At 33.4% G+C, this 12,074-nt stretch overlaps 1 protein-coding gene across 2 annotated transcripts; it reads left to right on the top strand.

Annotated features, from left to right (window-relative positions):
* The first annotated feature begins 654 nt into the window (after positions 1 to 654).
* LOC114723055 (ribonuclease P protein subunit p29-like) lies at positions 655 to 11,221 on the top strand. Of its 2 annotated transcripts, none has more exons than XM_028909197.1 (10): positions 655 to 788; positions 2,120 to 2,359; positions 3,084 to 3,119; positions 3,372 to 3,448; positions 3,901 to 4,166; positions 4,416 to 4,469; positions 4,577 to 4,635; positions 5,983 to 6,084; positions 7,990 to 8,101; positions 10,843 to 11,221. In XM_028909197.1, the coding sequence occupies exons 2-9, from the start codon at positions 2,134 to 2,136 to the stop codon at positions 8,085 to 8,087; spliced, it is 918 nt and encodes a 305-aa protein (XP_028765030.1). In that variant the 5' UTR covers positions 655 to 788; positions 2,120 to 2,133; the 3' UTR covers positions 8,088 to 8,101; positions 10,843 to 11,221. The 2 variants fall into 2 exon arrangements, with proteins under 2 accessions (XP_028765030.1, XP_028765029.1); XM_028909196.1 differs by having other exon boundaries at positions 4,401 to 4,469.
* Positions 11,222 to 12,074: the final 853 nt, after the last annotated feature.

The raw sequence follows: 12,074 nt of genomic DNA, 5'->3' as shown, positions 1-12,074 counted from the left end.
AGAATGAACGGGATGGAAAATGCAGCCGTTACCCAGCCCTACCCATGAAAAGCCTTATTAAGTTCGGGCTGGGCAAATACGGGCTGGGCAATGAGCTGGGCGGGCTTTCATGCCCAATAACTTAATATACTACATTAATTAACTAATTATTTATATCCTTTTAAATAATTTAATGTAACTTTATATTAAAATGGCAACTTGGCCTTAATTTTGTTATTAATAATTAATATACTATGAAACTATTTTTGTAGTAGCTAGGAGGAGTGGACTATGACAAAAAAAATTGTTTGTATATTTTATTAAACTTAATTGTTTTTCTAGTTTCTAACTCCTAAAATCACTCAAAAATAAATAAGTATAATGAATACTGAATATTGATGCAACAATATGTTTGATTCAGGAAATAAATATGATGCAAATAAAATATATAAATAAAATTATATATATTATTGTGGACAGGGTCAAATGAGTAGGGAAATATACCATGCTCGATGCCCAGTTCTGTTTAACAATTTGTCCAATCTGAACATGCCCAATAATTCTTTTGGACCAGTTTTTTTAGGGCTGATTGGGTATTTTTTTATGGGTTTAGACGGGTATTGCGGGCAACTGGGCTTCATGAACACCTTTAGGTAGAGGCGGAAACCCCTTCCCTCTCTGCTTCCCGGTCTCTCCCCCTTCTTGCGTCTCCCTGCTTCATCGTGGTCGGTGCCTTAGTGCTTAGTCGTCGCCACCGTTGCCTGGTGCACCTCCAGCGGCCACCGACGACGCCGCCGTATTTATCCCAGGTTCCGTTGTCTTACCTTTCTTTGTATTTTTTTAATTTTGCAAATCTGTTTCACTGTGGAGCTCTGAGCATAGTGATGAAAAATGAATGTGGTCTTTTTTCACTTGTACACCTCATCTTATACTGAGCATCTTCCTCTTTTCTTTCATGTTTTGGAACTTGAAGAAATATGTTAATTGGTACGCTGTGCCAGTTACTGAATCAGCTATGTTCATGAATGAAATACAAGAAGGACTAGAGGGAGAACTTTACTTTTGCATAATCCTTTGTCAGGGGTATAATCTGTTTGGAATTTTATGAGATATGATAACACGGTCACAATCGAATTATAAAATACTGCAAGCATGTAAACATCTTTCCTATTCAATATTTTGAATTTAGCTTTCAGAGTTACCTTGTGAAGCTGTTTGTCACCAGGTTTTGTCCAACATTGCTTAAGTTGTATTACGTTGCATTACGAGTTTTACAGATAAAATGAGGTCTCAACAACCTCTGTTTAACCTTTTTCAAAATAATAGAAAACTAAGCAATTTGTATTTCAGTAATTTTAGTAATCTCTTAAAAACAAATTCTATATAATTTCCCTCTCCTCAAGTTATCTTTTAGAAAGATGATTAAATGAGGTGTCGGAGGAAGCTTTTTGCCTTCTTTCGGTCCTTCCTGGGTGTGTTGAGAAATCTGATTTGAAAACTTACATATGCAAAGTAGTAATTTTCTGTGTGATGAAATTATTAAATGAGGTTACGGAGGAAGCTTTTTTGCCGGTTGAAGAAGTAATTTTCTGTGTGATGATATGGGCTGATCTCTGTGCGATTAGCATTTCTTTGGCTTGGTTTATATGGTTAGGCCACTGTACTTCACTTTCTAAGATTGGGTTTTTTTGGATTGTGGGTTCTTTCTTGCCTATTCAGTTCATGGTGTATTTGCTAGGTTTGTTGATTAATTTTCCCGGGGATTTTGGTGCTCTGTTTAGCAATCATATTGTGCTCTTTTGTTCATATTATATTACCTCTAGTTCTGTTTGCTCATGAGGACTTTTTGGCTTTCTGCCATTCACTGTTCTCTATTAATGGATGGATAATTCTTGTCTTCGGGAGCAAAAATAGGAAAGATGCTGTGTATTAAGGACTTAATGGTTTTTATCTTTGGTTTCTTATTTGGTTTTCTCTATATGTCCATACTCCATATGACTTTGCATTCTTGTTGTGTTTACAGTTTGATAGTATGATCTTGTATTTTTCATGTACGATGCTTTTTTTTGACGAACCTCCTTGACTGCTTCAAGCATATTTTGATTACATATTAATGCCTTTTCTATTCTTGTTCGTATAGCAAGAAGGGTGTCCATGGCTGCAGAGTCAAGCACCCAAGACTCAAGGAAACGGACATTGGAGGCATTGGAGAGGAGGCTTGCTGTTGCGAAAGCTGAGCTTCTCACACAACAGAAAAAAGGCAAAACGAATGTAAAAGGAGTTGGGAAACAACATCATACTGCAAGTTATACCTCTGATTCCTCATTGCTTTTATGTGGTTCGTTGGACACGACTCCCTTGAGCACATCTTCCAAGAAAGGTGTTTCAACTTTCAGTTTTCATGCTTTTGTCTTTTCCTCCTCTTTACAATGTTCCCCATATTTTTGTTAAACATTTAGAATATAATCTTGGTGGTCACTTTTGACTATGCTACCTCAGCCTCACTATATTTCAAGTTAAGCACTTATATTTGGTTGAAATTCTCTCTTCCTCATAAAATGTGCACTAATTCCATGCTTAAATGCACATGTTAAGGTCCTCCAATAGTTTTGTTATTTAAAAATTGAGGGTGATATAGATTTATATCTCCCAAATCAAGAAAAGTCCTTATTCTATTTTGATATTTATAAGATTACTTTCGGTATCCAAGAGAGCTGTAATATATGGTTTCTTCTAGTGGACAAAAGATGCCACTTACAGTTACACTATGTCAGATATTTGATTCCTTGGTTTAATGATGAATTTAATATTGTGATCATGAATTGAAATCCATATATAAATTTCGTAGAGCATAACTAGTCCTCATTATGTATAGTTTGTGTTGGAAGACTTGTTTTCTCACTTTTTATTTCATATGCATGTTGCTATGGCGGCAAAAATTTTGGGATTGGTTCTGGTTTGTTCATTTAATAATTTGCTTAATCTTGTGTTGGAAGACATGTTTTCTCACTTTTTGTTTCATATGCATCTTGCTATGGTGGCAAAAATTTTGGGATTTGTTCTGGTTTGTTCATCTAATAATTTGCTTAATCTTGTTTGTATAGGGAATTTCACTTTCTCTGGGCAGGCTACTTTACAAGGTACTTAAGAATCTATACCATGCTACCTTTCCACATGGGCTTGTGCGCACATATACATACTTATGTGTACAACAAACACACAAGCGCCTATATATGCATATAGATGTGTCAATATATTAAACATGCATTATATACATGCATATGAAACACATGCACACGCGGATGATTCTCTGTGTATGTCAGTGTGTCTATATATATGCTATAGATTTTCTATTTGTATAGAACAAAAGAAACAAGTAGGTTATTTTGCAGGCAATGAAGAAGATACTCCAGCTTATGCACAGTTCTCTCAAACTGTACATGAAAATCTCCTAGCAACTAAAGAAGAGGTATCCCTTTTTCTTGGACCCCATGTGTCAAGGTTAAGAAAAGCAGCTCAAACAATTTAGAAGAAATTCCCATTCGTTCAAAGGGAATAAAAGATTTCAAACTTTCACTATGTAACATTGTGTAATGAACTTTCGTCTTAACACCAATAAATAATTGTTAAATGAAAATTTTAATTAAGGATTTCAGAAATCCTTTTAATGTCTCTGGATAAACTGTAAGATTGCAATCAAGGGTTAGGACTAAACCAAAGACGCTTAGCTTTCTTTATCTTCATATTTCAAGGATAACACCCCCACCCCCCCGGCCTGGGGGTTTTATCATGAAAAATGGTCATATACTCTGCTAGTACTAGCCTGAAATTTTGATAATTTCTTGTCTTCACATGTCAAAAATGAACTCCCACTTCCATGTTCCCCCCCCCCCCTTCTTTTTCCTGACTTAGTTCATGCAGTTTTCATCTGGCAGAGAAAGTTCAGTAAATAGCATATTGCATGAGCTTCTTCAAAAGGGAGATTCAGCGTCAAAGTACATGCAAGGATCAAAAAGCATGAAAATCGATAACTGGATCCTTCTTGATAATCTTGTACAAAGATGTGGGGCATCTTTTGGTTCTCGTACTAGGGCTTTGCGAGTTCATTCAAAACGATCCAAGAAACACATGTCTATGAAGCAGCACAAAAAGCATGGTACATTGGACCTTCCTCGAGAGCTCCATCAGTAAGTTTATCTTTTCTAAACTGCTCATTTGGACAATCATTCATCCCTTCTAGGTTTTAGTATACCCTTAGGGCTGTAATCGTGGAATGTGGTATTATGTTGGTGGGGTTTCATATATACTTTTCTGTATTCCTTTTTGTCGCTTGTAGTTTCCTGTTGAGGACAAGCAATCAGTTCAACAACTTATGAATAATCATCATCATCATTCTCTAATTACTGCCACTTGAATTACAGATTTGATATTTTCAGGCCAATGCATAAATTATGGAAAGGTTACATGCAACAACTTCTCAATGCTACTGGGTAGTTATTTCTATTTTCGTCATTAACTAATTTCACATGCATTGTTCCTAAAATTTATAATTTATCTCTCTGGTGGTTCTTATAACTATGAATTGTCCATTTTTCAGGAAGAATCAAGTGGCTCAATGTCTTCTTGATGCAGATCTACATGGTGCCATCATTCTAGGTTTGAGAACACTTGCCTTGCTTATTTTGCATTGGATTATTACTTTTAATTGTATACACACGTCTGTTCATCAGAAATGCCGAAATATGCTGAAATACATGATCTTGTTTATCTCATATTGAACCATGTCAATATCTTTCTAAATTTATTATGGTGTTCTGTTGATGGGAAGTTATGTTGACTGATTAACAATAATATTCATTCTCTCAGAAGCTGCTGGGTGTTAGTATGTACATAGGCCATCAATGTACATCAAAGGCGGGTTAAAGTTGCTTTTTTTGAAGAACTAAGATTTATCAAGACCTACATTGTGTTCAAAACCGCTAATGATGTTTACTGTGTGAGTACAAAAGCAAGGATGATCTTATGTTGTTTAGGCTATGGACCAGGAGTTAGCCTTGCCTCTCTAAGGAGGGGACCCCTGATTTTTAACCCTCTCTCTTCACCTTGACCTCACTCAAGTATCAAGATTGCCTCAGACCAAGTGAAAGATTCACATGGGGGCAAGGAGGGTTCGCCCATGCCCAAAAAGTCTTTACCTCTAGGTCTGTCAGTACTCAAGCCTAGACGAAAGTTTCTGATAGGATTCTAGATAGGTAGCAAGGAGGAAGGAAGAAAAAGTGTTTATTAAAATATGAAATTAGAATCTAACTACAGATTAATAAAGATAGAGGACAATCTTTAGTAGAAGAAAAGCAAGGATCTTAAACTCATACTCCTAATAACCCTAAGTAGAATCTCCCAAAATTACACAATGAATCTCAAAATCTACTCTCTGCCCATCTCTACTAGCTTCTGCTTTATTTATAATATAAACAGATGTTAAGTAATAATAAATAAATTAGAAATAACCGACTACATCCTAACCAAATCCTAATTGAGATATTTATAAATAATATCTCTTTATAAATTGACAACTCCTAAAAATATAACAAACGGATCCACAAAGTTCCTCCACTTTCACCCACAATCCCATGATGTACGATACTCTATCAGTTTCATAGTCTATAAATCCTGAATTAAAAATTAATCATTAGAACTTCTGCAAAATATATTTAAGTATTTTGTATCTTTAAAGCTATGTTAAGATCGAAATTGTTTTTTTTTTTAAAAAAATCTATTTTACATCAAGAAAAAAGTCATTTCTCCGATTCTTTTTGGTCACCGTTACTCCTGATTAGTGGATCGACTTATTTAGTTCTGGTAGTTCACTAAAAGATTTTTTTATTTTGGAAGACTCCTATGATAAAATATTGAGTAATATCGTCTTAGCCTGCACCTCCACTATAGCTATATTTTTATCTTTTGAATATCACTCCCTTTAATGCTTCCGTTTATGCTCTGCAGTTGTGGAGTGTAAGGTAACTTCTCTTACTGGAGTTTGTGGCATAGTGATTCGTGAAACTGCAGAAGCTTTTGGGGTAATTACGGAAGGTAACAAATTTCAAGGTAATCCTTCCGCCATTTTGAGTTATCTTGAACTCAACTGATGCGTCTCATTCCATATATTTTACAGGCTTTCCATTTCTTTCTTATTTAAAGGCACTACATAAGCCCCACATTGGTTGTATGTTAAAGTCATAGAACCCTTATTCTGTCATGAATATATGTAATACAAACCTTTCATTTCTAGGCTTTCCAAAGCTTTTAACTTTCTATGTTTTATTCTTTGCATCCTATTATAACACTTAGGGGAAGATATAAGAGAGCCAACAGCGGTTTATAGTTTGGTCAGGGCCTTGCTGACTTATTTGAGGGAGTTTTGGCCTTTGGGCCGCCATTTTGGCAGCTCTACGGTCACTCATCTGGTACATGCCCAGCCACCATCTGCAGGGGTAACCCAGCTACTTTCTGATTGATTCTTTGGCCTTTATCAACTCCAGGGCTTTTTCCATGCTGACCATTTTTTTTTTTCCTAAGCAAAACTTCAGTCACTTTTCTGATAATCCTCTAGCCACTTAAGTTGGTTGTTCTTTGTCTATCTTACTGTGCCTTGTTGTAGCCATTTTTCCTTGGTTGCGCATCATTCCGGCTACCATTCTCATCAAGCATCATAATGATGGCACTTTTCTCTGACTTCATACTCCAACTACTCTTCCCACTTTCACGTTATCCCAGTGGTTCTTTTCTCTAGTTGTGCATCTCTCCACTCCCTTCCCTTATGCAACCTTGTTCACCTCCTCTTAGCAATACTCTTAACCTACTATTATGGCAGTGTTTGATACATTATTTCAGCAGTCTTGTTTTTATGTCTTCCTTGGTGATGCTCTAACTTGGCAAGCTAACTTATGTTTTGCAACTCGCCATTTTGAAACCCTTTTACTTTTTTGTATACTCTAGGTCAGCTTTTAGCCTTTCACTGCTGCCTCATGTAGAAAAGGCACTATGTTGATAATATATTGTCATAGGCAGAGTACTGGCTTATTAATGTCATTAGCTAATTCTTATTATTAAACTTTTTTAAAATGAATTATTTTCCTATTCTATTACGTCTCCATGGAATTCTTTCATTCTCAAGGGTTGCAATCTTTGTAACAAGCTTGGTGTATTCAGATTATATTTTCGCCGGTCAAAAAAAAGAAAAATTCAGATTATATTTTCAGGGAAGTTATCGAATAGTTATGTCTTTCTACTTAAACCAACTACGCTTCCTAGGTATTGGTTGCATCACAAGCTTTGCAAATTTCATAATTGTGAATGTAGCACAAATGAATCTTTCCGAGGCATGTCTCTATTTTGATCTTTCCATAAATTTACTCATGCTTTTCTTTCACAATTGTAGATTGTCAATATGTATAATAGTGCTGTGTATTTTCAAATGAAATGTAAGTCATAAGCATGGAAAATGCATCTTTGGGATTAACCATGATATGAAAATGTTTGCTTAGATTGAAATGTTCTCTTTTGAGTTATGTTTTTGAGGACCAGAAGTGCTAAGATCCTTTACTGGGAATGGTGAACAAAATCTTTTTATATGTTTCTACTGCAATGCATGGACAAGATTGATTTTGACTAATTTTAAAATGATTAAACTACCAATACTTGGATGTTTTATTTGACATGCCAATTTTTCGTGTACCCTACTTAAATGGAAAAGCCCCAGCAATTCCCAGACAGAATATATACTCGAAATATATAAGACTAAATTCTACAACGTTGAGGTGATTTTCCCGTGGAGATTGAAGAAAGGGAGAAAACTACTGAAAAGGGCTAGAGCTTGACTTGGTATTTTTGTAACAAGTAAAAACTCTACAATAGAAAAAAGGAGCATTGTGGGGCTAAAGTTTATACAATCTATCTTATTAATTACATTTAATTCTAACGTTTCCCTTTCGTCTGTTTGTCAACTTGCAGTTATTCCAAAAAGGATTTCGGTATTTGTATTTAGTGTTGATTGCTGGAAAGTCACTCTTTATGGGGACAAACTTGCTTCAAGAAAGTTGGGATCGTGATATTCTGATTTCAGGTAATATATTGAAGCTATGAAAAGTATATTCATTCTCTGAAGTGTGAACGCTTAGGTATAAATAAGTTTGAGAGATAGACCAAAAAAAAAAAAAAAGAGATATAGACAATAGAATTAGGAATTTAACCTTTTAAGCCACCAGTGACTTGTGACAGTGGAGACAGTGAATCTAAATTTTGTTCCACACTTTGAAACTTACATGCTTTAGGCACTGACGATACCAGCTTATTGGATAGAGAGATTCACTTACACCAACCTTAACTCTGCAAAACATTTTGGAACTTTGTGTGGTTCTGGAAGAATGTGTTCGTAACTTGAGACAAGCCTGACTGTAACACTGTTTGATTGTTAACACTGTAGATAAATTTAAGTATTCATTGTGATAATTAATGTGCAAATTCTTATAATTTCAATCAATTTTAAATAAGGTCTTTATAGGTTTTTTTGTTTCTTTTTACTAGGTCCTTATGCTTTCATATGTTTTTAAATTAGGTCCTTATATTTATTTTCTTTTTATCAGATCCTCGTATTTTCACTTAAGTTTTAATCGTACCTGTGTTTTGTTAATTTAATTTAAAATTAATTAAACATATAATATTGAAATATAAAATATTAATAATAAATTTAAGTTAATAGTTATTTATTGAAAATTAAGTATTATAATTAATTAGCAATTATTAATTAATTCAAATAATTAATTAATTATAAATTAATTACAACTATATTTTTTAATAAATTATATTAATATCATTCGAATTTTATAATTATAAAAATAAATAAAATTTATAATTATAAAATAAACTATATAAATATATGTTAATTTAAAAATTAAAAGAATATTAAATAAAATTATTATAATAATTTATTATTTATAGAATATTATTGTTTATAGACTAATATCAAATAATATTATACTATTTTATATTTATAGACGAATATTATTGGAATTTATAAAATAAAGAACAAAATTTGAAGGACCTAATTAAAAACATTCCAAAGTATAAAGATTTGATAAAAAAGAAAAAAAAAATAACTAGAAGGACTTGGTTTAAAATTGGTTAAAACCATAAGTATTTGGATATTATCTCTTTTATTTTAATTTTTTTTTTCTTATTCTATATGAAAGATTATTCAAGAAAAGAACACACTGATAAGTGTCTTGTGTGAGAGTTTGATGTGACATCTCCATTAACAGAATTAAAGAAAAAGAAACATATAGAAAGGTTTAAATCATGAAGAGTGACGGTTTGAGGGTGGTGTTTTCTGGTTTTGAACATTGTAGACTAGAGAATATTTGCATACGGATCAAAATTTAGTTGATCATTTCAATTATTCTTTTTTTTTTTCCACCTAATTCTCTATCATAAATATAGAGGTCATTTGGTGCGCACCATAGATCTGATAGAAAGGAAAAGCAAATCCGAAACATAATCATTATTGATGAGACATTTTCTTTATATCTCTGAACTAAACAAGCAATAAAAAAGGCTACTTTAAAGTAATAAAAATAGAGATACATTACCAAAGAAAAATTAATACTACCTCCGGTCCTATTTATAAGACCTCGTTTGTAAACTCTACAAATGAGGTCTTATAAATAGGACTGGTGGTAGTAATAGAAATGTAATAAATATTGCATATCTTATTTTTATTAGTGCAGAGAAAAAGTCTTCCTACAGGGTATGACCAAATTTCCCCACCTTTGTTGTTCAAACTGTAGACATTGTTCAGTGAGTGGTTCTTTGTTCTCCAGGGCTTGCCCATGATTGTATTGAAATTATAGTCAAATAGTCTCTGGAAGTGTTTGGATAAATATAAACCATAGTTTGAAAAATAACTCCTGGTAAAAAAATGATTTTGGGAATAGATTTTAAAAGAATAACTTTGGGAAAAAAGTAATTTTGATAAAATGAGTGTTTGGATAGTTGTTATCAGAAGCACTTCTTTTAGGTACAAATTATCAAAAAGTATATAAGTTATATGATAATTACATAAAAGATATATTTTAATTTATATTTTCATTTGAAGTAATAAATTTGCTCATAATTTTTTTTTGCCAACATAATAACTGATATATAAAAGGTATAATTAATTAATGTTAGTATGTGTATAAATACTTATAAAATATAAGATTAACTATGTTTTCAGAAAAATGAATATTGTTTTGCCAACAAAAAATATTATTTTACTTCAAAGATTATAAACATGAAATGCTGATATAATGATTATTGTAAAGCATGAAACAATGTCAACTGGTTTTGAAAGTCGGAAATGTTCCTCCATACTTACCCATGCGCTTGTTTGTCTACGTGTTAGCGACCCCAATCATGGACCACTTTGGAGTTTCAAGCCTTCTGGCCCTCATAATAATTGTCCTAGGACTAGTTTTTATCCTCGGAAGCAAAATTTTTTCGTTTTTTTCAAAATCACAGTTTAGGATGTTGAAACGGTGATTGTGGTCCAAACCATAGTTTCCCAAAAAACGTAAGAGTGTTTGGATAGTTTTGGGTCCAAACCATGGTTTGGGATCTAAAAGTGCTTTTTTGATGGTTTGCCAAACATCCCCTCTACCGGGAAATGCATTTTTGGTTTTTCTTCCCTCTTTTGGAATGAAACTACTCGTAAAAGTATTGGAATCAATTCATCTGTACTGATGAGTTTTAAATGGAAATGTTAAGTTGGTGCTACTAAACTTCTATGACTCGTATGCTAATACCCACCTCTCGTTTTTTGGCTGGCAGACTCGTTACAATTGCATACGTGCAGTTGAGAAGAGAAAAATGGAAGAGTTTACAATCAGTAGTGAGTCCAGGGAAGAAAAGAATCATAAGACCCTCAAGGTTTAATCTTTTGTGGAGCAATCTATCATCCGAATCAGCGTAGTGATTGAACTGTCTGGGACACTGGCTTATGATTCATTGGGCGGATGAGGGTTATTCTGTGATTGAACTTGTTGTATTTACAGCATTATATCTTTAATTCAATCTTAATTGTATGGATTGAATTATCATGTAGAAAATAAAAACTAATATTCATAACTTACTGGTCAAGTAAAAATTTTGGTACAATTTCATGTAATATCTTGATTTTTGGAAGGCAATTTAGGGCTGTTTTGTTTAAGCTGAAAAAAAAAAAGTCATTATTGTTCGATTTAAAGATTTTATGAAAAATGATTAATTCAATAGAGATTTTGTCAAAAACAGAAATTATTTTGTATTTTGGATGTCATAATATCTCCAAGCATCTGTTTATTAAAAACTGTTTATTATTTAATTATATCTTTATACTTGTATGATATTCTCAAAATAACGGGTAATCTGTTTTTTAATATATAGATTTTGATTTTTTTGGAAAATTAAAACTAGCACCGTAAAATATTATAGAAAATATTATAAAACTGAATTTTTTCAGGTTAGGGTGCTTTAAACACTTACAATTATTTTCGGAGCATCCTAAATATTCTGGTGCTGTAATTTTTGTCCGTACCCTAAACTTGGAACTTTTAACCGAGTTTTGGTAGATCATGGGGCTATGAGAGGTCTCCCTCTCTTTGAGGCGCTGCTCCGTAGAGACGATTGCCGAAACTTTGATTGCTCAGGCGGTGCTCATCCATTCGATCTTCGTGTTTGTGTGATTTCTTTAGTCTCTTGTCAGGTTTTATTGGAATTTATGAGGCTTCGTACAGCAACTTGTCCTATGGCGTGAATGGTTAGTTCTTGGTTTCTCTGTTATTGCTGGTGCGATTCGGTCTGCCACTGGTTCAGCGTTCTTTCTTCTCTGGGTTTCCCTTGTTCTGGTTTTCCGGTCATCCATGTTAGATCGGTGTTTTTACTAGGTTAGAACGTTGGTTGCTTTCTTTGACTGAAAATGTTTCTACCTGTTGTAAGTGAGAAGCATATTCCATATTGTCGTGAACACTTGCATTCTTCTTAAGGCTCTGGGTGATAAAAAGTTGCATGATGTTAAGCTTCAA

Source organism: Neltuma alba, unplaced genomic scaffold, assembly GCF_004799145.2.
Source record: "Neltuma alba isolate B1F8T4 unplaced genomic scaffold, ASM479914v2 tig00012122_pilon, whole genome shotgun sequence".
NCBI classification, from domain to species: domain Eukaryota; kingdom Viridiplantae; phylum Streptophyta; class Magnoliopsida; order Fabales; family Fabaceae; genus Neltuma; species Neltuma alba.
This window is presented reverse-complemented; position numbering and strand designations above follow the sequence as displayed.